This window comes from Lutjanus erythropterus, chromosome 12 (genome assembly GCF_056507025.1).
Source record: "Lutjanus erythropterus isolate fLutEry1 chromosome 12, fLutEry1.hap2, whole genome shotgun sequence".
NCBI classification, from domain to species: domain Eukaryota; kingdom Metazoa; phylum Chordata; class Actinopteri; order Lutjaniformes; family Lutjanidae; genus Lutjanus; species Lutjanus erythropterus.
Window position 1 is genome coordinate 8,146,325 of NC_139328.1, and position 27,645 is coordinate 8,173,969.

Below are 27,645 nucleotides of genomic sequence, written 5' to 3' on the forward strand. Positions count from 1 at the left end.
TCATAACGGAAAGCTGAAGCATGAAAAATGTCAAATAATAAAAAAAAAAAAGACAGAGTTTAAAATGTATATTTTTATTATTTCTTTAGGAGCTAGGAAAAAAGTAAACCAAATAAATTTGAAAATAAGTTTGTACAATGCAGTTAATATTGGGAAGCGGAGAAATGATGCAATATGGTGAGGGGTACGAGATAACGATGGTCTTGTGTATTCCAGGGTCTTGGTATGTGGGAGAAACTCCCTTCAAGAACAGATTCAGGACTGAGTATGTGCTGCATACTGCAGGGATTATGACTGAATAAATCAGAGAAGATCTCTGGCTCCAGTGTGGCAAATTCAGCTCCTTCAGAGTTTGCATTTTCTCAGCAATGACATAACACTCAAAAATAATCTTACAATGTTGACAATGATATAAAATAAGCAAATTACAGATGGTAATTACAGATGAATTAAGCAACGACACCATGCTTCTTCAGCTAAGGTGCAAAATGAACAGAAGGGTAAAGGGTCGGCATGCGGTTATACAGGAGAAAAAAAAAGAAAACAAAGCTATAATAAACTCTTCATTTGTGGAAACCACAATATACTGAGTGATTTTTAACATCAGTCAAAAAAAACAAAAAAAAAAAAATAACTTACTGTAAATACAAAATAAATTCAAACCTTGAACTACAGGGGATGATGTATTGAAATTTTTTACAACTTAATTATTTTGTTTTTGTTTAAAATAAATGTGTATTTTGTTGAACATGAATTCTTGGGTATGACTATAACCATTCAAGTGTCAAAAGGTTGGGTCAGTTTGACCCACATCATGGCAGAAAGAGCTTATAAGCCCAGAACAGAGTACTCACTTTTTATAAAAAGTACTCAATGCAGATTATACATTATCACACCATCATTTAACCACCCAGTCTGGAGGACACAAGTACCCGGGGGGGGGAAGCCCTTCAAGTATTTGTTTTTTCTGTGCCCCTATCAAATCAAAAATGGTTTCTGCACAATTACCAAAGAACAGCGAATCTCAAAATAAACGACAGAAAATAAGAAAACTAAAACAACAATCATACAAAGGTAAGAAAGGAACGTTTCTTCACTTTAGGAGATTGTATTTGCTTAACAGTCCTCCGGGGGGTGCTGTTGACCATATTATTGGAGCTGATGAGGAACTCGGACAGAAACTAACAATGAATAGCAGAGAACGGCTTAAATTATTTCCACGTGTTTGCAGTCTGCGAGATCGACGAGCGAGAGGGGATCATGTCCAGCAGGTACTCCCTCTGACGAGCGTCGACGGCGGCTGACGTCTTGTGACCTGTCAGGCTGGGGTTCACGTAGGCCATAGTGACTCCTGCGAACATACAACAGAGCGGCGGGTCAAGGTGTGGAGCAAGCAGCGTGCTGTCAATTTAAAGGGTAACTTCAGCATTTTTTCTGCTACTGGACCATATTTTTCCTCGTGTTTTTGAGTCTAAGTGACAAACGGGGGCAACATTTTTGAAACTGGTCTAGTATTGAGGAAGAAGACTGTCATTTTAAGTGCCATTATGGAGAGGATCTCTACAGAGGGACCCTTTACTAAAGATTAAGATAGTTTAACTACAACAGTTTCTCACCAAACTCACCAGACTACCTCTGCAAAACTGTACATCATCACCTGCATTCAATAAAACTCACAAAATCCGTCTTGGCTCGTTTTTCCACTGTTACAACAATCTCCAACTCTGGTTGTTTGGTTGAAATAAATCCTTAATTCACAGCATTTGTAGTGAAAATATTCTGGCTCTATACACCGTTTCTCCCCACTGCTCCCTGACCACCCTCTCACTCCTCTCCTGATATTTTTCACCGCTAACACTGTAAATTAAAGGTTTATTTCAGCCAAACCAGAGTTGGTGATTATTTTGTTTCTATCAAGTTTGAATGAAGATGACGTTGACAATGTTTAAATTACAGTTTTGTAAAGGGAGTCTGGTGAGTTTGGTGAGAGAGATCAAAGAAAAGGTATTTTACTCTTGTTGTAGAGATCCTTTCCATGTTATCAAACACTTATAATAACAGTCTGAGTTGCCAAAAGTATTGATACTTAAACAATACTTTTTCAATACCATGTTTGAAAACAATACAATACTATCATTAAAAGGTATCCAAAGTATCAAAACTACAATACAGTGAAAAGATCTGAGTGCTCATTCAAAATGAAATGTGGTTTGCAGCAAAACCAGACAGTGTTCATTGACTTTCTCTGTACCAGCACTGTGTGCATGTTGATTATTTTTAAAAAAGAACAAATACATCCCATTTGATTTGCTTGAGACTTTTTTTTCCTTTTTGGCACGGTATCAAAAACTGCTTTTTATACCAGTATTTTGTTGAAGTTAAAAATGTTGGTATCATAACAACCCTTGCAACTTTGATGATGCACAGCTGCCCACAAGGATTACGTTGCAGCGCTCTCACTCAATACACCAAAAATTGTTGTTCCCATTAGTCACTTAGACACAAAAACAAAAACATGACAAAATATGGTCCAGGTTGAAAAATACTTAAACTACACTTTAATGCTTTTTGAGATGAATATGAAAAAAAGCAGTATGATTCGACATAGCACCTGAATAATTACACAGCCACCCGCGTCCCCACAACACAGAGACAGACACAAAGGAGAGAAAGACTACTCTAAGGTAAAGAAGTGACACCGAGGAAAAAATGATGAACCACCAAATGGAGGGACTAAAGGAGGAAGACTGAGGTCACTGGCAGGGAGAGAACTGGAGAGTGGGATTGCCTTGTCCGAAAACATTTCCTCCTGCATGTTTCTTAATGGCATTTTATTTTTCCTCTAGTACATTTTGTACATTTGTACATTTTGTGTAAGATTCCTGAACACCAGAAAAAGGCACTAGGATTGCTTTTGGACCAGACAGGAATTTGAAAGAGAGCAGATGTCAGGCGCCAGAGTTGGGCCGGTGTTGTATATCATCATATGTGAGTCTACCTGTGTTGCTGTTGCTCTGCTTCTTCCATGCAGTGGCTGAGGCACTACCTCCGCTGACATTCCTGCCGCCGACGATTCCACTGCTGCTCACCTTTGAACTCTGGACAGAGCGGTGGGAAACATGGGCGTGCTTACCTGGCCGGCTGACCAAAGCTGCGGCCGCCACTGCACTCTGCAGCTGGGAGGAGGAGGAGAAGGAATGGGGGACGCCCCTCACCCCCACTGATGAGACACCATGGGACAGCTGGCCTTGGGAGCTCTGGGGGGAATTAAGAGACACAGAGGGGCGGGTGTTAAGTTTCAGCTGCATCGACTGCGCGAGCGCTTCCTCTTTAAAAGATAATCAGATTCCAACCTGCTTGATGGAGTGATGGTGAATGATGTTGGTTCCTCGGCTGGCCTGGTGGTGGTGCTGGAGGGACGTCGCTCTGGCCTGAGCCTGCTTCAGCTGCTGAGAAACCAGCTGCTCAGCTTTCAACGATGAGGATGAGGAGCTACTGTGAGAGACCGATGAGGACGTCTGCTGGAAAATACGCTGCTCTATTTCCTGCTCCTGTTGCAGTGCTTTGACAAACGCACCTTTAAGCCTATTGGTGTGCTCGGCTTTCAAAGCCTTTTTCTGATTGGATGACATGCACTGTTCACAGAGAACCGCCCCGCCTTTTGTCTTGTCCTGCCTCCAGCGGCAGGTGAAGTCAGTGTTGCACTGGGAGCAGATGAAGGGGTCTTTGACCACAGTCTTGTTCAGTGGTAAACCTGTCTTTCCTGGATGGAGAGAGACGGGAAAACCTTAATGTACTGAATGAAAACTGACAGAAGTGGTTGTACAGTGTCAAAGAAGTAATTAGAAGAAAACAAACGGAAGGTGGACAGATATTTAAGTCCTGTCTGAAAAAGCCATGTCCTGACTACATATGGACAATTGCTAACATTTGAAACAGACCCATCATTTGAGCTGTCTAGGGCTGAAACTAACAACTATTTAAATTATCAATGAATCTGACCTTTTTTTTTCTCAATCACAGATTAGTTGTTTGGTCTAAATGCCCATCATAACCAACTAAAAACAAAGGCAATGTCACAAAATGGCTTGTTTTGTCCAACCAGCGGTCCAGATCTAAAGATATTCAGTTTACTATCAGGTATAATGAAGAAAAATAGCAAATCCTTACAAGTCTTGCACGTTTTTGCATGAAATATTACTTTAAATTACTTTTCTGACTACAACATATAAACTCGGGTTGGAAATCTCCAGGGCAGCTCACAATCTGACAATTCAATTCTGATTCAGAGGGCTATGATGCAAATATAAAACAATTATCAATGCAACAGACTTTTTTATTTCTATACATGACTTAGTTTTTCTTACTGTGTGACTACTTGCTACTAAAACAGTGTGTATTTGTAATATTCCATAGTTAAATAAACAGATGAGTTAACTTCAATTATCTTTTATGAACAACTTGCATACAGTTTGGGGCTCTTGTTCAGGTGCACCTTCCCTTTATAGAAGCCAAATGTTTCCAAACACTAGCTTTTAACTCATTTGGTGCCAGTCAGGTTGTATTAATGTGCAGCTGTACTGAGTTTTAAACTTCTTCTGCATCAATTTGTAATATTTCAGGACAGAATCGGTTTTTAGAATAGATACTTTGCCCCACCCCTTAAGTAAACGAAAACCATCAAAACAGAAACCCTACATACCTCTGTGGATTGTGTCCAGCAGATTATGCACCACTTCTTCCAGTCCCACCAGGTAGATGAACTCATTATTGGCTGCAGAGGGCAGGAAGTTGAACTCTGGGGCTGGGGGCTTGGGTGGGGGGATCTCCAGGAGGGTCTTCTCCAGTTGTTTCCGCAGGGCGAGTTTTGCTGCAGCTTGGCGGCTGGCTGGAGAATCGTTCACGGTAGTCACAGACAGGCCGCCGCTTCCTGAGGAGGAACCCTTCAAACTGGATGGCGAGGCCTTTGGAAACAAGAGGAAGACAGGAAGGAACAAGACAGGTGTGAACATCCAGGCCAGATCAGAATATCTTTTGACAGATTTTAAATAGCTGTTGATTAATTACAGGAACATTGAAAAAATGTTGGAGCCCTATTCAAAGCTTCGGTGACCATAAAAACTGTATAGATATTAGAGCAAACTACTTCCAGACAAGATTTACACTGCTACACACAAGTTTAAGATGTGGTCGTTACTATACTACAACTTATATTTAATGTATTTTTATGTTTATATTTATTATTGTGTATCCTTGTATATTACTCTTGTATATTTTTTACACTTTAGTATAGTTTGTTCTTGTATATATGTTCTATATTCTCAGATATTCTATAGATATTAATCTTTAATCTTTATAGAGTATGCCATAGATTTTCTCACACTGTCTACTCAACTATTTTCTTTTTGTTTACAATAATATATTTAATACATCCATATCTATGGGCTAGTTTTCTTTGTTTTCATACAGGGGTTTGTGAGTAATCGTTGAAGTCGGGGTGAAGTATAGCCTGCAGTGATTTCTATGCTGTTGGCAGAGAGCATGCATTCAATTCAACATTCAAGTGATGATTCATGGCACAGAAAAGCCACTGCCTACACTAACAGAAAACGAAAAAGTACATTTACTCAAGTACTGCACTACAATTCTGAGGTACTTGTCCTTTACTTGAGTATTTCTTTTGTGTGCTACTTTATAATTCTACTTCTAATTCATTCATTTGGAAACCAATGATGATTAGGCTACTAGTTAATTTGAAAATTCAGATTATTAATACAAAACATAAACCAACTAATAAAATATGTTGCATTATTACAGATTACAGCGGTAAATAAAGTAGATGAAATTGACTCCATCTTTACCAGCTGCAACATTAAAGTCATTAACACATTAATACATTGCTAATTATGATCCAGTGATAGAATATATATATAATTCTGAAACAGGTCATTCTGCATAACAAGTACTTTAACTTTTGACACTTTAAGTATATTTTAAGGCTAATACTTTTGTAGTTTTACTTGAGTAAATGCAGGGATTGTACTTGTAACAGAGTATTTTTACACGGGTATTACTATTTTTTTTACTTAAGTAAAAGATCTGAGTATTTCCACCACATTGGGTAAAGTGTCTAACGTTACATGAGACACAGCCTGCGGCTAACACAGACATAAAACACGTGTTTGTATATGTGGCGGCTAGCTTTAACTATGAGCTAAATCTAACACGAAGTCACGAACTTTACTGAACAAACTTCTTTTAATCCACACACGCACACCGTCAACTTCACTTTCTGTCCGTCGGTTCTCCGAAAAAAGTTGGTAATGGGTAACTGTGCCATGTTTACCAGGAGGTACGGTCATTAGCAGCAGACATAGCGACATGAATTGTTAATAACGTTGAAATAACGTCAATGGTTAATGTTATACGTCTCATATTTCTGATTGGCTGGCGTGCGCCCATCGATCGATACTTTAACCCTTTGGTCAACGATTAGACAAGTAATTATATTTTACTAAAACTGTACCGAACGCAATTTAAAGGGATAGTTCACCCAAAAATGAAAATTCAGTCATTGTCTACTCACCCTCATGCTGATTGAAGGTCAGGTTTAGTTTTTTAATCCGCAAAACACTGTTTGAGTTTCACAGGAAAACAGTGTTACAGAATCTCCCAAACAATGGAAGTGAGCGGTGACCAGTTTTCAAACATAAAAAACAAACAGAATGAAAAACAGAAAATGCCTCCATATTTTTCATCTGGTATAATCCAAGTCTCCTAAAGCTCCAACATGCCAAACTGACTGCAAAAGAAAATGTTATTTCCACCATGTTTTTAGCCTGAATCTTCACTGTAGATCCTGAGCTTGGAGTCACGTTCACACACACACCGTCTGAACACACCGTGTGTACAAACAGTATGCTGGGACTTTAGGAGACTTGGATCACACCAGACGAACAGTATGGAGACATTTTAAGTTTTTCTTCTGTTGGTTCTTTCCGTTTGAAAACTGGTCATCATTCTCTTCCATCGTTTGGGAGATTCGGCAACGCTGCTTTCCTGTGAACCTCCAGCAGTGTTTTTGTAGACTGAATTTTCATTTTTGGGTGAACTATCCCTTTAACAAAGACAGCTCAATGATAAAAGTTACAACTTCCATGATTTATTTATTTTTTGTTTGTTTATTTATAGTATTGTTTAAACTTTATGTATCTCACTATATTTACTATAATGTATTATAATGAATCATAATATATTATTATATTTATTCTAATTTCTTTTTAAAACTGCACAAATACATTGCATCAACAGTACAATTTTAGACAACAGACAGACAAAAAAAGAGAGAAAAATGTACCTTTTCTGAGAGTATTTCAAATCATATTCTCAATGGTCATAATAAAGGTAAACAAGACAAATAAAGTTAAGTACAGACTGGACGATGGGAATACAATTAAACAAAAACTCATCCAGAGATAAAGTTTAGTTGAGCTTGTACAGTCCAGCTGAAGACTGACTAAACCTGTTATGGTATGGGAGGGAACACAGTTCCAGTCTGTCTGCATTAGATAAAAATGGCTGCCATAACTTATAGAACCTGTCAGTTGAGCCTAAGTATACTTTCTTTATTTTTTCTAGCTGGAGAAACTCTAGGACTCTAGGAAACTGTAGGATTTCTCATACACTGAATATGTGAACTAGGTGTCCAGTTACCAAAGAAGCCAAAGCTACTGAACGGAGTATTTTAACAGCCGATTGTTGATATGAAATAGAGTAAACACAGGTGTTACCAATGATCCTAATTAAGGTCCCATTCCATTAAGTGTAGCAGGGCCTTTTCAGTGAGTCAACATGCACAACAACAGCACCCCCGACTCTGAAACAGAATCTAAATTAGTATCATAAATAACACCTGTGTTTACCCTATAATTTCATGTCAAAATGGCTGCTGTGAAAAAGGCCCATTAGCCTGTTGTTTGGATAAAGATAAGTGCTCTTGGACAACACCAAAAATTGCTGTTAAAGGGGCGTATTCAAACGGTATTCCTAATTCCTCTGTAAATGTCTCAAAAACAGAGGTCCAATAAAGAACAAGTGTGTGAATAAGAGAGGCTGTATGGGATTACGATCTGTTATGATTAGGATTTAACCAAATCAAGATAAATCTTAGAATGTTTTTCAGTTGAAAATTGAAGGCGACGTGCCGCTTTACAGTGTATGAGTCCATGTCGAAAGCAAATAAAGGAAGTATGGACTTCCACCCATCCTCTGAGAATTCAACTTGTCAGTCATTTTCCCAGTACAGCTGAATTATATCAATGGAAAGGCAATTAATGTCTGAGAGCGCCATATATTGTAGCGACTGACTCCTTTATTCTGGGGTTTTATCTCAAGAAGCTCGTATAGAATGGATTCCTGTGGTGTTTGTGGCAATCGGGATGTTTTATCACACATAGTATAAGACCCGGACTTGTAGAAATAGGAAAAAAAGTGATGGTGGAAGATTGTGTTTCTGGGATATCTGATTAAAATGAGGAGGAAACGCTGTCAAGATATAAGTCTTTAATTGACTGCAGCCCTTGTTTTTCCCATAATTTAAACCAGTCAGATGATGTGAACATATAATTCCTATTATTTGGAGCAGGTTTGCACATAGATTGCAGACCAAACCTTTTCCTAAATGGTTTCCAAGTTCTTAGAGAGTGGTACACTAACAGATTGTTACTGAAAAGGTGTGACTGTTGGCAGGAGTGGCGTACACAACAGAGATGCTTGTGAGGTCTGTTTGCAGTACAGTGATTCTATAGTAACCCACCCTGGGAAGTCTGGAGCAGAGCTACTAAGCCAATAGAGTAGATTTCACATATTTATAGGCCACCAGAAGTCTTTGTTCTTTGCAAGTATTCCTTGTTAATCGTAGGTGATTTAAGATAATGCATTAACACAAACATTATAGGATTTTGGGAATACAAATGGGCAGCTTCTATGATTTCTGACGACATTCATAAAATGCAAAGAAAATAATGCTAATAGCTTTATCAAAAGTAAAATTATGTGGTAACACTTAAATCTTACTGTCCAGTGTGGTTGTACATGAGGACAAAAGTCCCCACTATCCTGTTTCAGCGTTTAAAAAAGAACAATGAAAGAAATCCCCAATGTGAGAATGTATGAAGTCCAATAGAAGCTGGCTTGAAAAGCCATTAACAGTACTTAAACTCCCTTAATAAAGCAGGTTTTAGTTGAATAAAGTGTTTTTTTCCCTCATAAAGTGCATCCCCCTCTTTTAATGCATCTGCACTTATCGAGTACAATAATATCTCCATGACCCAAAATAAGTGTAAATATCACACATCTGCACAGATGGATAAAGCCTGAAGGATCCTGCTGTGTTTTTTCCCCCAACAGTGATACAAAAGTGAAAGAGTCCAAGGTTTCCTTTTTTAGTCATCCTTTTCAGGTGATGGTGGAAATGAGATAAATTAAAAATACCTCTGCTTGAGCAGCATTTTAGTATAAAACACATTTCTGCATACTTTCTTTTTTGTTCTGTTTTTTTACTTGAAAGCACCTGTGAGATACTGACCAGTGTGTTAGCGCTACTGCCGACTCTGATGAGGCCTGGCTGGACCATGCCTCTCTGGCCCTGGCCTGCAGGGGCTGAGGTCCTGGGGCCCAGCAGCAGAGGAGGGGGTCCAGAGCCTCCAGACGCAGCCAACTGCTGCTGCTGCTGCTGGCGGAGAGCCTGGATCTGCTGTGGAGATACAGAGATGGGCTAACCACGACAATGAGAGGGATGACGTGGAGGGACGTCACAGACAGAGGTAGTGGAGGACGAGGGAGGGACATCAAAAGCACAGAGGCAAAGGGCACACAGAGAGAGAGACAGGTGCAAAGAGAGATCATAAGTCCTAAGTTTGAGTGTGATTATTTCCCTGCAGTTTGTCTCAGAGGGGATAAACAGCAATAATATGGTGCAACTCAGGCTATCATTGCCCTGACAGATTTAAATAAATAAAAATGTTATTTTAATATCTTAACATGCTAATAATATTGTGTGCATTTCCCCAAGGCTCACCTGTGCCCCTCTGACCAGAGGCGGCATTATGATCTGGGAGCCATGTTTGGACGACACCTGCTGCCCTCCTCTCACCAGCGGCGGAGGGATGACCGTGCCTGAGCTCCTGCCCGTCAAAATCTGGTCAGAGAAAAACACCATCAGAACTACTAAAACAACCAGATCTACTGAATCCCCATTCAGAGGACACTGTACCTCAACTACAGTACGAAGGTGCATGCATGATAGTAGAGCATTAACCTGCTGAGAGCCTTTATTGCTTGTAATTGTTCCTCGAATTAAAGGAGGAGGAGCAGAGGAGCCGGACAGACTTGAGGGCTGAGAAAGAAATGGAGAAAGATATTAAACATCAAACAGAATGATGGAAACAGAAGCCTGTGTTGATGCGTTTAATCATAGTTTACCTTCTGGAGAGTGTCCCTCTGTATCTGGCTCTGCCGAAGCTTCTTCAGCAGCACCAGCTTGGCCTCCTCCAGTCTGAGCTCCTCCTTCAGCTGCTTAATGATACGCTCCCTCTCCGCTGGGCTGCTCTTCTGTACTCGACAGATCATAACATCGCTTACATTTTAAAAGACTTACATACAAAAAAACTTTTCCAGGAACTAAACATTCAATGTTGCGCCTCAGCTGGTCCAAGTTTTAAAATGACAGTAGTATGAAAAGTACGACTTCTAGCTTTGTGTTGGCGTGTGTCTCACCATGAGCAGGTCTGTGTCCAGCTCCTTGAAGTGGCTCAAGCCATTCATCGGTGGACTGGGGGAGTCGTTGTCTGACAAGATGATCACATCGTCATCTTCAGGGGACGGAGGGCGCTTCTCCCTTTTTATGCTGCTGGACATACGTGGAACAATGACACAAGTTATATTTAAAGCACTAATAAAAAAATAAAACATGTAAAAATAAACTGCATAGTATGAGTTTGTACAGACTGATCCAGTTGGGTTGAGGTTAAAGGGATAGTTTGGATCTTTTGAAGATGGGTTGTAGGAGGTACTTATCCATAATCAGTGTATTACGCCCCCAGATTAGAGAAGCAGCAACAGCAAAATGTATTTTAGCTACCTAAAAAAGGCCCAACTAAAAAAATTCTGTCAGTTCAAGTGTACTCTATATTCAAAAATATTTTTATCGCTTTGCCAACCACCATCTACTGTAGGTAATACACCGACTATGGATAACTACTTCATAAAACCCCACTTGAAAAAATCCCAATTATCTCTTTAGTAGATTTAAGGTTGTCAAGATCATCTTATTCCTCACTATCTGACAGCATTATAAATATCTGTATCAGCTTAATACAGCTCTTGGTGTTAAATAAAAAAAATCCAGGACTCCAGGATTTTAAGTGTAATTTGGCTTTAAAAGATGTTTAGCAGCACAGTATAAGTTTTTTTATTGATTGATCCAGTGGGGTTGAGGTCACCCCAAAATCAAAACTACACATTTTTCCTCTTGCCTGTAGTGGTATTTATCCAGCTAGATTGTTTTGGTGTGAGTTTCAGAGCTTTTGGAGACATCGGCTGTCTGTCTTCTCTCGAATGTAACAGAAACAGGTGCTGCTCAGCTTGAGGTGCTTAAAGCGCAAAAAAAAAAACAGTGTCTCTTTCTAGAAATGACACGATTACTCAAGATAATCCACAGACCACTCACAACAAGTCCTGTGGATTATCTTGAGTATCCAGGTCATGATTTCTGGAAAGAGACATTTCCATTGAACTTTCAAATGTATTTCTTTAGTGCTTTAGGCACCGCAAGCAACTCACGCCAAAACAATCTAGAGGGACAGACAGCACAAGAAGTTAAGAGGGAAAATGCATACTTTTGATTTTGGAGTGAACTGTCCCTTTAAGAACACGTTATGGCTGCTGAAAAAGTACATTTCTTCGGCCTCAAACATTAACATGCATTAGTAATGTATGTGCTCATGTAGGTCTGTTCCTCAACCACAATCATAATTTATGACCCTTGGTTGATCTGCTCCTCTGTATAATCTAGCAAGTCCAGACACACAACTTCTCCACACAGCGTCTCTTTATATTGATGGGACGTAAAGCTCCAGTAAAGGTCTTTAAGTCACAATGCAACGGCTGTTCCGAGAGCACATACAGTCTTTCCTGTTGAAACAGGATATTGTGGCACGTCACAATAGACGTCTGGAGTGACCTGCGCTGAGCTACGTACGTCATTCAAAACATGCTAAGGAAATTAAAGCGTGTGGGAACCTCGTAGGCAGTTTGGATCAACCTTCACATGATTATACACACATATAGCTTCTTCTGCAAAGGAACAATTCAACTGCAGGCTATATGTGAGAGCAGATGACCTAAATTCTTTGACGAGTGGCACTCAAAAACTAAAGACCATGAGTAATGCTCCACTAAAAAACAAGGATGGCCTTGTGATCACACAGATTATGTGTTGCTATAAAGCATAAGAAGTCGTTAAAGTCAACGCATGACATCGTGAGGCCTGTCTCTCCGAGCCGTCCTCCCTGTGTGTGTGTGTGTGTGTGTGTGTCTGTGTGTGTGTGTGTGTGTGTGTGTGTGTGTGTGTGTGTGTGTATTAGTCTCTCCTCAGGGCTTAGCGCCATCATCACTTCCTGTGGATTAATCACTACTCTTCCAAAGAAGTCACGTGACCTCAAAGTCATCGTCACGTGACACACTCACTTTTTCCTCCCACCCTTCCCCCCCCTCCCCTCGCTGTTCCTTCCACTGTGGAAACCATGGCAACAACCGGCTGGAACCGGTTTGTGACACACGGCTTCATTTTGTGTGAGGGGAGTTTTTAGGGTTCAGGTGGTGAGTGGGGGGAAAATGGAGGTAGACTAAAAGATAAAGTTCACCTCTGAGGACAACAACTCCCCCTCCCCACACCCCCCATCTCCCCTACACTGTAAGTTTAAAGAACATCAGGATCACAAAAGTAACTTTAAACATTTTTAGTCTTTTTAGATTCACATAAAGTGTCATTTATCATTTTTTTATACTCTCCTAAGTGTTTTTTTCTAAACAAAAAGCCTGCAGTCTTGCAGAGAAACCACATAACTTCTACGTAGAAGTTTCCTGCTTTTTGACGCCTACTTCGTGGCCCTGTTCAGACCTGGCATATTAGTATGCGTCCTGGGTGATTCACAAGTGGACGGCTCTAAGTACAGGTGTGAATGCATCCGGGTCCGAGTTGAGATCAGATCCGTCAGACCACATTCTGAGGTGGTCTGGGCTGCATGTGGCCACAGTCTGTCAGCAGGGTGTACGCAATTTGTCCTGGGATACACTGAAAGGCCACAAACCCAACTGACGTCCTGATGTGGTTGGGCTCTTTTACCTGCAGTGGATGTTTGTGAACATACTAGTAACCACAGACTCCCTTAAAAGACAGCCATTTTGCAGAGTTGTTGAATGAGAAGAAACTTTATGAACTTTGTGAAATGCTGTCTCACATGGGCCTTCTTCTTTGGCATTAAAAGAGCAATACATAAAAATACACCAAGTTGGAACCTTTAAATATGTTGAAATCTGATTTGATAAACAGTCTATTGTTGAAGCGAGTTGTTGAAGCAGAACACTGTGGCTGTAGCTTTGTTGTCGGAGCATGTTTCTTTAATCTCTGATGACACACCAAGGTCATTTTATAATTTATTACAGTAAATATATTACAGATCCCTCCTTTAAATGCAATTCATTAAGTTGTTCCCTTCTTTGTGTAAAAGATTGTGTCTGTTTCTCTCAGCCTGTTAATGGCCACGGTTTAAAAAGAGCATGTTTTGCAAACGTGTTCATTTGCATACGGAGCAGGGAAATGCAACGGCTCAGGAAAATTCTTAATCATTCCTGCCTTCTTGTAAATTTGGCATTAAATTTAATACAGTAAGTTGTCTCTTTCCTTGTAAAAAAAAACAAACAAACAAAAAACAGTGCATTGCTGTGAAGAGCCCCTCCATGGTGCACTGGGACACACTCTTTTCCTTTGTGTTACTGTGACAGTAATCTTTTTTTGTCATCTGTGATGCGAAAGCATCAGATTTCCACACAGTCAGGAAAAGTAAAAGTGTGACTTCTGTACATAGTTCAGGTATTAAATCCCAGCGCACCGCAGAGTGTTTCTCCTGCCATGCTGCTGACAGCGCAGGTAAAATCTGCGGGTGATTGTCGGCTAACAGAAGTTTAGCGTATAGCAGCACTGAACTGAAAAAAGGAATGAATAGTTGAAGCTTTGTATTCAATGGTCGAATGGACTTCAACTGGCAAAACAGCCTGAGCGTTTATTTGTATATAAAACTGGGAAGTGAGATCCGATCACAAGTGGTCACTTGAGACACAATGAGAGATGTGGAGACACATTTTAATGCCAGGTGTGAACTCCACTTGTGATCAGGTCACCACGGATGCAGGTTAATTCCAAGCCTGAACAGGCTACATGTGATTGTCACGGCTGAAGAGAGTTTACTATAAACTGTTTCTCACCCTCTGGAGGTGCTCATGTCCACAGGCTGCTCTCCTGTCTGTACTTCCACTTTGATGGTGGCCTTCACCTCGCCTGCAGCCAGCATGCCACTGGATGCCCTTGGCTCCGTCGGTCGGCCCCGGCTCCTTGTGTCCACAGCTGGCTCTGTCTTCGCCTTGCTGGCTTTGTCATTGCAGTCAGTCCGATTGTCTGAGCCGGGTTCGACTGTCTGTTGTCTCTGGGGCCGCTCCCGATCATCCTTCACCGAACGAGGCGCCAAAGGTAACACTAAAGGTAACGGCAACCGGCTCTGCTCGTCCTCCTGATCTTTCTCTCGCTCTGATCCACCCCGAGTCCGGCTCTGACCGTCCTCTGCTAGGACAGGGACAGGTGTAGTTTTAGTTTGTGTTGGTGTTGTGGGTTCCAATTCCAATTTAGGCTTTTTATTCTCATTGTCAACATTGGAGGGTTCTATAGACTGTGGAGCAGCATCCCTCTCCAGCGCCCTCTTCTGGCTGCGCGTCTGGCGGACAGCCTCCTCAGACATCCCCTGCAGATAAGAGAAGAAATAACTATATTATCTGTACAGAAATTCATTATGTAAGCCATCTACACAGAGTCATGTCATATTTCATCACAACAACCGAACATCAAACCCAAACTACTTTTGGAAAAAACGGTGACAAAATAAAACGCACAATGCTGACTAAATAAATACAAAGAAAGGTTTTTGGGTGAGGACCTTTCATAAGTTAGAAGTAAACTAGAATGGTTAAAGTTGAACTGTTGACAACGAAAGAAATTTCAGCTGAAGTTGAACCACTTGTGAAGCAGAGCTAGGCCTGTCACTATCAGTTGTTATGCAAACATTGAGAGCAGTTGAAATGTCATCTGAGGTAGTTAAACTTGACTGGCCACTGCAGATGTTAACCTGTAAAAATGCTGAAATCTATTAAAATGTGAATTCTTTGCATTTGTCAAAATATTCTATTGGAGCTGCAGTAAAGTTCAAGCAGTTGAACAGACCTGAAGTGTTGGTTGAACTGTAAGCACTGAAGGAGTTTAAGGTTCCCTGTGGAGTTTTAGAGCTCTAGAAGCATTATGGAGCTGTTATTAGTACTATGAATGGACTCCCATTTTGTTTATCCCATTCATGCACGTGAGGACGAACGTGCATGCACATGTTGATGATGCAATACACAGCTCTAACAATGGGATCACACTATTCCACTGATCAACAGGTGGCATAAACACACAAAGATATGCAGTAAACATGGACCTAAACAATGCTGGATTTAAAATATTTCAAAGGAATCGGCTACGCAAAAGTTTCATGAGGAAGGAAAGGCGCTGGACATGTCTATTAGACCTTGAGGGAACACACAATAGCCATTTTAAAAGCAGATATTCAGTAATACTGCTGTAAAGAAGACCCGTCATTATGTCGGCTTTGCTTTTTTACACCAAACCAAACAACACCAGAATCTGATTTTAGAAAGCACGCCAGTGCTCTGGAAGCAAAAGAGGTGTGACCTGTAACACAAAGGTGTCTGTGTCCTGTCCTGCTGCCTCCCCCAGACCTCAGTTCAGCTCTGTTGCTACCTCGGCTGCCGTCTTAACGGAGGAACAACAATGTCCTCCCATTCAATGTTCATACATTTTCAACAGAATGGCAAGGTGGAATATTGACACAATATTCTCACCTTGAACAGGCTGTGTTAAAGGTGCTAATGTGTTTTGATGAATCTAGGTGGGAAGGTGTCAACTGAAGTGGAAATTCAGGAGCTAAAAACTGCTAAAAACGGTGTAAGTGTGATCAGTAAAGACTTTGATATGAGTTTTAAGTTTAAACCCAATAGGCAGGTACATTATAATGTTCTAAACAAGTCCTGAAAAGTAGTTTCAGAACAACTTCTGAAGAGTACGAGTTGAAAGCAAGTCACAAAGCTGTCACATTTTCTTCTTGTGATGTTGTCATTATCTGACAAACATTCAGTACAGAGCTACAACTGTATTACTCAGTAATCAACACAGTTATCAATTTAACTGAAAGTGTGGTTGTCATTCAAAACATAAGAGGACAAAACTGACCTTGAATCAAATGTAGGGGACACATGGTGACTAAAATGGCCCCCAGACAAAACATGTTGGATTAGTAAGGTCACATGACCAAGATGTTGACTGAAACACTCAATTATCGAAATTTCAGTCTAAACCAAAAACCAAAACTGAAAAAAGACAGAGAGCTCAGTAAGAACTCAATGTTCAGGGAAAAACAAAGCAAAACAAAACAAAACAAAAAAATATCTGAGGATCACTTTACTGCAAAAACGAAGGGGGAAAAAATGCTGCAGTGAGACATCAAACATAAGAACATGACAACGTTGTAATCAAATTAGAGTTGAGAGGGACTTGGGGAATATCCAAAATTAACTGGAGCATGCTTTCTGTTAAAATATTTAGAACGACACATGAATTCAAGTATTTAAGTAATTTATGTGTAAGTGCAATTCTTTAATTATTTCGAAGACCCTTGCTTGTGTAGAACCTTTCTTTCCTTGAATCACGCACTGAGAAGCACCAGATCCATTACCGTCTGATATCCCCTGCGCAACAAATTCAATCCCACCAGATGTTGACATGCCAGCAGCAGCAGAGCCGGAGAGATACAGCAGCTCGTCCTGTCGGACAGTTCAGCAGTTATGTGCACTTGCGCGCACTCACAGATGTGCACCAGTACATGCACACACATTAGCCCTACAGTGGCTGCTCTGAATCCCTCAGTGTGAGGTCAGCAACGAGAGAGGAAACACAGGAGGATGGTAGACCACATGGGTCAATACATATTTATTTTTATGGTTTTCATAATGGCCGATCACAACGTTCTGTGTATATTCTTGATGCACTTTCCATATCAATGTATAAAAAGCCATTTCTGTATAACAGACTAGTGGTCAACTGATATGGGATTTTCAAGACTGATGGCCCATACATAATGCCAATATCAAAGCAAAGGAAAGTCTTGTATGATTATTATTTCATGCACATTACAATCTAATGTACATGGTCATCTTAGCCAGTAACATGTTGTTTGAGATGGAATTATGTTTTTAATTAATGACTTAGGTATACAGTATGTCCTTCAACACTGGCCAGTTACAGTTTTAAATTAGATTTTCTGTCATTCAGGACAGGAGAAACTTGTTAACATTTAGAAAAGACAATGGTGACCCCCTTCCCAAAACTCTCAAGGAGGAGCGTTAAACATTGTTAACCGTCTGCAGATATGTCTACAGACATTTTTCTGTTCATTGGCTTCGTGAGCGCAGGCATCTGCAGATACCAATTATCTCAAAATTTCAGATAATCAGACAGATTCATTGGCTGACTGATTAATTAGCCTATCGCTATAACAAACACCATGCCTTTATCTTCTGGTACAATAACAACACAAATGAGTGCTGTGAGAGAATCAGTCTTACTATTGATGAATGTCACTGTTCGGTTCTTATGCCTGTGTAGTTAGTAAGCCTAACACATGTCTGATGGGTTATGGGATGCGTAGAATGAAGAGGCCGGTATGCTTCAACAGGGGTGCTTGTCGGACAGCAAACCCTCCTCCATCTTTTTTTAAGTCAAAATTGAAGGGACATTTTTTTCATTTCCAGAGGCACGTATGCTTCACGCAGAATTTGAAAAGGTATGCGGGGGTGACAAAGTAAGAAGGGTTTGAATTTATTTCTCAAGCTCTTTTCTTCATTCTTCACAACATATTTATCTAACTTCTCTTGTGTAAAGCTGAATGCTACACTATGAATGCTTTCCAGGAGACACTGTCTAAAAGTGTGCTCCATTATCTGAAGATTTAAATGAGTATTGCATCCCATCCATCTCTGTGACATCTGCCTTCTCACCCTGCCTTCGAGTGTGGCCGTGGATCAGACATACACACTTTTACCTTCTGATGTGACAAACAACCTCTTGTCTAACATAACCCTTAAACATGTATGGAAAGAAAAGGACTGGGCAGTCCAACATTGAGTGCATTTACATGCTCAGCATGATCTCAATTACCAGGTTTCTGCAATATCCTCATTACGTGTTGTGCATGAAAACATCAAATCCTTTTCAGAAAACATGATGCTATAGAAACCATGATGCTGTGGATTGTAAACAACTTATACCCAGCTGATTTTAGCCCTAAGTTTCCACTCGCTGACAGTTTTTGGAGATCGGCAACAAAAGCATCCATTTCAGAGGCAAATCAGGGCTCTATCATTATGTGTCAACTGCTCAAACATGCAAACCAAGAGCTCACCGATGCCTTGCAGACATTCAAAATCTATTAAGCAGGTTTAATATTTGTTTGTACTGGGGATGGGTCAGGGAGCCATGTTAAGATGAACAGCCAATGAGAGCAGTCAAAGGCCGGGGGAGGAGTGGAGTCGAGAAGGACAAACGGAAGAGCACCAGAGCAGCAGCCATGTAAAGCCCAGATATAGGAAGAAAGACAAGCAAAAAGAAGTTATAAAGTAGTGGCAGTAGTAGAAGAGTTCAAACTAGTTCCATCTCCAGCAGCTACAGCTGTAACATGCTGCACACTGATGCATCACTATTATTAATCTAATGTCACCTCTCGTGTGTTTTCATGACAAAACGTAGTTTGTTGACCAGACACACTTGTGTGGGACTCCTCCTGATGAAAGATCTCGTAATGTGTGACGCCCCTGTCACTAAACCACTTCAAGATTCCCAAATACAAGACAGGAAGTTGTGTAGTGTGAACAGAAACACAATCTGATGATTTTGAAACTCATGTAGTGTGACCAAGCCAATATCCAGGCTCCTGATCATGCTCTGCCTTGTGCACAGGTGAGTCATCAACTCCTGTTACCTAGTAGCTCATCATAAAAACAAAAAACCATGCTGATAAATCAGGTAATAATTATACTGGTGATTAGACAGAGTCATAAATCATGTGAAAAAATGAGCAGAATCCAAACTGAGTTTATTCTGACTTGCTGTGGGAATAACACAGAGTGATTTCCTGTTGTCCTGCCGACAATTTTTGGGCAGAAGAGAAACTTATCATTACAAATTAAGTAAATGGTTTATGTGTCATGAAATTTATATAATTTTAATTGCTGGGTGTTCAAATTTGAAAAATGTGAGGTGGTACCACGTGTCACAAGCTCTATTCAGTGTCACATGCACGCCTACACACACCAAATTAATCACAAAGAGAGACACACACGATGGAACTTCAAGTGCCTTAAGCCTCAGGTGTTGTGTTGAGGTGCTGTGAGGAGGCCTGAACAGTTTTTCCATGACGAAATTGATTATGTGTTTGTGTTCCCACTGTCAACTTCTTGCTTTGAGTGTGTATGATACAATTATATTTAATATGTAGAATGACAAAAAAACTTCAGTTTAGGACAAGGTGAGAGTGATTGATATGTTGAATACACAACTTGGGTGCTGAAGTGAATAACCAGATTTCTCATGTTGAAGGCAAACTTAATATCCAAAATGAGATCAAAACCAGGCCAAGTCTCTAAACCGGGATACTTCTGTGCATGTACAGGTACACATTGAAATGACTTTGGTCATTATCAAATGTGCAGAAGGTAAACATGTGGCATGCTACAGGAGATGACCTGTGCTCAAAGTTCACAGAATCTCAAACAGAAAGTGACATTCAGAGACGTACACTCTGACCGTTGCTATTTACTGGACGGCCATGACGAAGAAACACAGCAGCATTATGTCCTGAATCATATTCATGCATGTATGTTAGAGAATCGAGACCCAGTCCTGCCAAAACTGCTGAGGCCCACGGTCTGCCCAGCGACGCACTACAGGAAGCTATGGTTTTTGGGGGAGAAAAAAAAAATAGGACTACAATTAACCCTTACAGCCTACTACTTCTCAGTGACACACACACTGTACACACTCCTACCCCCTCCCCTTCCTGTTCTCAGAATGGTTATGGCGGTGAGCGTTTAGCACACTCACTGTATCCATGATGTACCTATACAGTATCCATACACACAGTCACAATGCAAAGAAATCATCTGATAACAGAGAGCTGACTAAGTTTTTTTTTAATACTCTGACATCACTGAGACACACATGACATGACCCTTCCCAGGATTCAGTGGGACACACAAAGCACTTTTCCTGAGAACCGGTTTAAACCGGTTGGCTAGTGTGTGTGTGTGTGTGTGACTCTGTCAGTGTGTGTGTGTGTGTATGACTGAGAGAGAAGCTGAAGCTAGTTTTAACCCTTCAGGTGCCGGAGCAGACGCCTGGCTTCCAGAGTGACGGCCATGATACAGTGTGTGTGTGTGTGCATGTGTGTGAGTGTGCTGGGGAGGGGTGGTGTGTGTGATGGTATTATCAGTTCTGATGCATATAGCTGTGAAATGATGCTGGGGGAAGAAGTTAGACACGGGGAACGCCACCCCACCCCCCCCACCCCACCCCAGCCTTACACGGGTACTGACCCTATCTTTGTAACGAGGGATCTGAATGGCTGACAGGCTTCACATTTCATCTCCATGGCAGTTTACACACATATCCATCAAGGTCCCCCCAAACACACACATGCACACATATGGTGGATCAAACCCCCACCCACCCATGAACGCCACATCACATGCAACCAGTACAAAAGCTCTGAAGGAAACCGAAAGGAAAACTAAACTACGCACACAATACATATACACAAAGTTAACACAAAAGTACACCAGCACTCACACACATCATAGAGAGCTACGTTGTCCATTTCAATTTTATACTGTTTATCAGTTGGCATGTGTGCTTATGAAAGTCTCATGATACGATTATCCAAATTAAACAAGCTAAACAATATTATCCTGATACATATTCAAATAAGATGGAAATCCTCAAACAGCATTTAACGGCACTGTAAAGGTATCATTGTACGCTATGTGGTGGTAGTCATGGTGATGTGATGGTGTGTCCCTGACGGTCACACTTTTTAATACATTTTTATCAGACTATTAGTTTTGCCCATCTTTCAAAAGTATCAACATAGTTTGGACTGAATCCTTCTTGACAAGAGAAAAAGTTCAATTGTCACGTTGTTTCTCAGTCTTTCTGCATAAATGTACATTTCCCAGCATGCTGCTGGATGCTCACATTGTAGGAGTGGGTGATATATTTGTACAAGGGATATAAATGGCACACTAGTGGATATGCAGCATGTGCCACAGTATGAATTTTCTTTACCATTAGAAATGCTATAAAATGGATTTTAATTAAATCATATCAAATTAAGTGAAGGACAGACTGGCTGCATATTGCCCTATATACAGTGATTGTATGACAGTATAAGTGTCACATATATTTAATTTCTTTTTCTTATAAATTTCACACGCCCCAGCCATAGTACACAGTGTCCCTTGCCTTTAAAAAGTCAGAGCCAGACTACTACACCAAGCTGTAATTGCATTTTCTCTTTAATTAAAACCAAACAAATAAAGCTGTAATCTGGTGGCTTGGAGCAGTAAAAAGACAAACGTAACAAAGCCTAAATTTAACAACAAGGAAGTGAAAAAGAATACACAGAGTCTATATTAAAAAGGAATCGCTCTCTGTTGCCTGAATGTCACACACTTTGAAGGTGTTTTATAAAATATAACTATACCCCAGAGTAAGAATGGGTATTGTTAGGATTTTATTGATACCAATTTTGATATGGATACTGCTTATTGTTACCAGTGCGTTTCAGTACTCTTACTGATACTACTCACCATAATTTGGTGCAAAAAATAAAGAAATGACATGAAAAGATGTGAAAAGCTTCCAGTTATTTATTTATTTACATTTTTTTTTTACATAAATAACAACTGAAATTGTTTCCTGAATTATTGCATTTAGCTGCATTTTCATTAAATTTAGTAAAGTGAGTTCACACTTTTGAACATCTCAGCTGTTTATTTAATGGTAAATAAATACTGATAGAAGTAGCCTATCCTTTGTCCAGCAGCTTATCAATATTTCAGCACTGATCAGTCACAAACCAGCACTGGTTTAGTACAGGTTCTCTATAATCATCCCTACCCCAGAGCAATATTAGAAATTACAGCGTAGTATTTTGACTGATATGAAAGTATCACTTTAAATGTAACACAACAACATAAGAAATACTTTGCTACTTTGCAATGAAATAAGGTTTAGGTTGGGGTGTAAAAATAAACAGAAAAATACTGCATAATAATGATCACAGTTGTTTATTCAAACCACATAATTTTTGCACTAGTCTTACACTTTGTGTGTGCGCATTCATCAATCAGGCTACATTGACAAAGTGACCACACCGCTGGTTGTTTAAGAACAAACACTACCTTTGTCATCTTTTCATTGAGATATCAATTAATAGACGTTAATATGGCTCTTATATTAAGGAATATAATGATTAATCTATGACTGATTAATCAGTTATTAAGAATTTGCTTGATGATGTAATAACTGAAATAATGGATAGATTATTTATATGAAGGCAATCTGCATGTTATCTGATAACCATTCATATGTTTAATAAGTATGCCTTTATGTCTTTATATGTTTCATAGGTTTTGTAGTGCTGCCAGATAATATGCAATATGTTGCTGAGGAAATTAAGCTTTGAGTGAGGGAAAAAAAAAAAAACATGTTCGGTGTAAGCAAAGTTTAATGTTTTTTTAAATTACAATTAATCAGCTAATTGATCGTTATTGCTACCACTGATCAATTAAGAAAAGTGCTTTCAATTTGCAACCCTATATTATATATGTACGATTTCTTAAAAAAACAGCCCTAACAGCACATTTACTGTAGATAGTTTGAGTGGGACTGCTCAGTTTTTCAAGCCCCAAAAAAGTCCTGATGCAAGTTATTACTTCATATCTCATTATTGCTTGATTTGGTTAACTACTTCACAAGGAGAGTGAAGATTGTACGGTCGGTGTTTTCACCCAAGTGTTTATCTAATTAACTCAATCCTCACATTAACATTTGCACTGTAATTACATCACAGTGATCACTACCATATTATCAAATTGCAGTGTGCAGGTACTTGACTCTTGGTGAGTGTGGCTTTCGCAGAATACACACACTTTAATCTGGTTTCAGGTTGCTACCAGTATCAGGGCACCACTCTCCAGAATCTACACTTTATCTACACCTGTCTTGTTTTCTTCTGCCCCGAGGCGGTTATTTATCTAGTCACTCATGGATCATGTCAACCATCAGTCACTCAATCACCCGTCACTCAGGCTGGCAGACTCAGTCTCAGCCATCATCGATGTCTGGCTGCACATACAGTACGTGTTCAGCATTTTATTTACCCACTGACAGACCTTTAACCTGTGAAAACATATTTCTACACTGCATGGGGGTTTCAGAACACTGCGCAACCACGCAGACGCACTGCCTTGTGAAACTGCTGCACCAGCAAAATATTCTTATCAATTATCAGGGTGCATCTGTCAGAAGAACAAGTGATAGCAACGATAGATCAGCTAGAAACTAAACCTTCATGGCCTGATCACAACAGAAGAACCGAATCTCACTTGGAATATGATCAATTAGGTTTGAAGCTGGTCACAGCCAAAGTCAACCTATATGTGGGTCAAAGGCTTACTCCATTAAATAACTTCAACTGTTAACAGGCCAGTGCTTTATGTGGTAACTAACACCACTGTCTAGACCAAACAGGCAGAAAAAGGCAATTAGAGAGCAAATTGCTGCCGATATATTTGATGAAGTCATGGAGGCTTGACCAAACAGCTGCCCTGTGACCCCTGCAGTCATGTGCAGCAGCTTAAAATGTGGCCAACAGATGACCCTTTCCAGAACAGTGGCTGATTACACAACTACTCTGGATAAGTCTTGTGTGTGATCACTGGAACAGTGCTTTCTGGAAAACAACTAAACTTCTGAGCACTTTATGACTCACTCAAGTCTTGTCATTTTAATACCATGAATACAGTCATGCTGGGGTGGATAGGAATACTACTAACACTACATCATACTGTGTGGACGTACAACTGCAGGACTGTGTATCCTAACAGGTGGCTCAGTAGTCCTGGTGTCACAGCAAAGCATTCTCCTCTCTCCTGACCAATGTTAGGAAAACCTCTTCACTATAGGCAACCTGTACTTTGTTCACAGCAACAGTTCATAAACAATGCAACAGATTGTTAACATGCAAATAACACATTACAAAGCCTTTGTTCACATGAACAACTGAGTGCTCATTCCAGAGAAGCAATAAAATCTCCAAACAACAGCTCACTTCACCACCATACATCCCCAGTCTACATGGCATGCATACGGCTTGATGCCAAGTGGCTTTGTTTTGCACCATTCCAAATCGTGCAGTGATTTCTGATGAGAATCTACATATATCTGACAAAAGCAGAGTTGCAGGTAATCGATTAACAAAAAATGAATCAGCAACAATACTGATAATCAATTCAAGCAAAAATTCACTGGTTCCAGCTTCACAAAATGTTAATATTTGCTAGTTTTCTTACTCTTGTCTGATAGTTAACATAATATTTTGGATTTTTGACTGATTTGGTCAGACAAATCCAGACATTTTAATATGTCACCTTTATAGCTAAACAATTAATTGATTCGTTTTCTATTAAGCTATTGAAATTAATTGCCAGCTATTCTGATAATCACTTAACCAGTTTGAGCTTCTTTTTTTCTAAAGTCACAATTCTCTGACTCTAGCTTCTTCAATATGAGTATTTTCTGGTTGCTTTCTTCCTCTATAGCAGTAAACTGAATATCTTTGGGTTGTGGACACACCAAGACTTTTGAGGGCGTCATCTTTGGCTTTGGGAAACACTGATCAACATTTCTTGCAATTGTAATTTGTACATCTGTAATTTTATGGCCCACAATTAATCGATTAATTGAGAAAATAATCAACAGATTAAGTAATACTGAAAATATTCATGAGGCACAGCCCTAACTAAAACAATAATCTCTGACATTATGCATTCAACATTAACCAAAACAATAACTCATTTATGTGACAACTTTTATTTATTCCTCTATTTACTGATTATGAGCATACTTAAATTAAAAGCACATTATGGTTATGTATAAAGTTTATGATAACAGAACATACATTATGTAATACGATCTTAGGAAATCTCAATCAAAACCAATAATTTGTCAAAAATGGCCAGAATACATTAGCTCCAGCTAACAATTACACTTTTTTTTTTTTTATATTCTGGATTTTAGACTGTTTTGGTGAGAGAAAACTAGACATCTGAATACAGCATCTTGGAATATGGTAGCCTGGGATGTATGCAGATCATTTTCATTAACAAAACGATTAATCGAAAAAAAAAAAAAAAATCAGCAGATTAAGCAATTATTAGAATACTCAGTTGCAGCCTTAACTAAGACAATAATCTCTGAAATCATGCCTTCTATAACATTAAGCAATACAATAACTCATTAATGGAACAGCTTTAATCTACTCTTCTATTCAAAACAGCAGAATTCAGTCTCTCATAACATAGCAGTTATGTAATAAGACTTTTATAAACCTGAATCAAAACCAGTATTTTAACAAGCTTTAAAAGTGTTAAACTATCACAAATAAAGTTAACAGCAGTTGTCAGTGCCTTCATAACAGATGCAGAGTGCTGCATGTGGCTTTGCCAACATACCATAAAGCAACACCGGCTTCCTTCATACTTCATCATTAAATATTAAAAAGGTTTTAAATCCATCTCAGTGCGTCCAGATAAACAGATAATAGAAACATTAAAGGCAAAAAAGCAGAATGAGTTCTTGTCCCGAAGCGCTGCAAACTCCTATAGCTGTGGTGGATGGAAATGTGTGTGCGTGTATACTGTATGTGTGTGTGTGTGTGTGTGTGTGCCTGTCTGGGCGAGAGGAAGAGACAGAGAGGGGAGTGTGTGCGGTGTGTGTCAGAGAGTGTGTGTGTGTTCAGCTTTAAGAGGAGGAAGACTACGGTTGTCACAGAGAGAAGTAGGAAGATTAGCTACCAGATAGCAGAACCAACACTGGTGCCAAGGGGGGCTTAAAGCGGGCAGCGACGTCCACCATTAACGTTACACCACCCAGTACACCATCCCAAAAACACACTCAGCCCTTTAAAAACTAAACCCAGCCCACACTACATGTGCAACTAGCCGGCTTTTTTATTATTGACACCGCCTCAGAGGAGGTGGTGTTATTAGTTAGCGAGCTAACATTAGCTAACATCGCACAAACAAAAACACGAAGCCACTTTGGCTTTGGGATATAAAGAGGTTAACGGTTGACTAACGGCTCACCAACGGCTGCTGCACGAGACTTCGAATCAAAGTAGTAAAAGTCGTCACCGTGACCCACAGCACCAGAACCGAGCCCGAATCCATGACCTGCCAACAACCCGCTGCGGGACAACCAGCAGCCCGAAAAGGAGCCCCAAACTTTCACCCTTCTGCCCCAAAAGTGAGGCTGTGCGAGGCTCACCGGGACTGTTTACCTGTCTGTCCCCTCCAGAGGTAAAAAACCGAGTCGGAACTCATACATTTCATCGACCGACCGGCCCGCGGACTGAGCTGAGCTTACCGCCGGAGAGCCGCTGGCGATTATAATCCTTACCTCATTTAACGACTTCTACCGCACATAATCAAGTCCAGGGATCATAGTTACGAGCTGGCAGCCGTCAGAAAACGTAAAATAAAATATTTTTTGGCTGAGCGAGCCCCCCCTCTCTCCTCCCCGGTGCTCAACCTTTGGCTCTGCGGAGAAGTGTTACTTTTCAACAGCCCATCAGCTTCTTTATCGTCACAGATAGGTGGAGGAAAACCTGGCTCCTCTCGACGACTCCGAATAAAAGGCTCCCCTCGATCCACTCACTAAAAAAACTTCGGCTTCACCTCTGTCAACTTACTCGGTCGCTTTGTTGCCCGCTCTTCGCCGATGGTCGACCAAGGAGGGTTTAATCTGCAGTTAACCTCGATAAATCGTTGCTTTTTAGAAATCCAGGGGATATCCTCTTTTTTTCGGCCCTCCCCACTGCCGCGTCTGTTGCCAAATAATGCGCCTCAACACACATGGAGCCGCTGCGT

At 40.2% G+C, this 27,645-nt stretch overlaps 1 protein-coding gene across 6 annotated transcripts; it reads right to left on the minus strand.

The window, feature by feature from the left end:
- Nucleotides 1-58: 58 nt before the first annotated feature.
- LOC146317543 (transcriptional repressor p66-alpha) lies at nt 59-27,629 on the minus strand. 6 transcript variants are annotated; one of them, XM_084731952.1, is made up of 11 exons: nt 27,468-27,629; nt 14,545-15,074; nt 10,777-10,909; nt 10,483-10,611; nt 10,319-10,396; nt 10,079-10,198; nt 9,587-9,775; nt 4,703-4,964; nt 3,354-3,763; nt 3,134-3,257; nt 59-1,351 (listed from the first exon to the last, which is right to left on the minus strand). In XM_084731952.1, exons 2-11 carry the CDS (start codon nt 15,069-15,071, stop codon nt 1,212-1,214), a joined length of 2,112 nt encoding a protein of 703 aa, XP_084588078.1. In that variant the 5' UTR covers nt 15,072-15,074; nt 27,468-27,629; the 3' UTR covers nt 59-1,211. The 6 variants fall into 6 exon arrangements, with proteins under 6 accessions (XP_084588078.1, XP_084588077.1, XP_084588076.1 ...); XM_084731951.1 differs by having other exon boundaries at nt 2,999-3,257; nt 9,587-9,751; nt 27,468-27,626; XM_084731950.1 differs by having other exon boundaries at nt 2,999-3,257; nt 9,587-9,754; nt 27,468-27,626.
- Nucleotides 27,630-27,645: the final 16 nt, after the last annotated feature.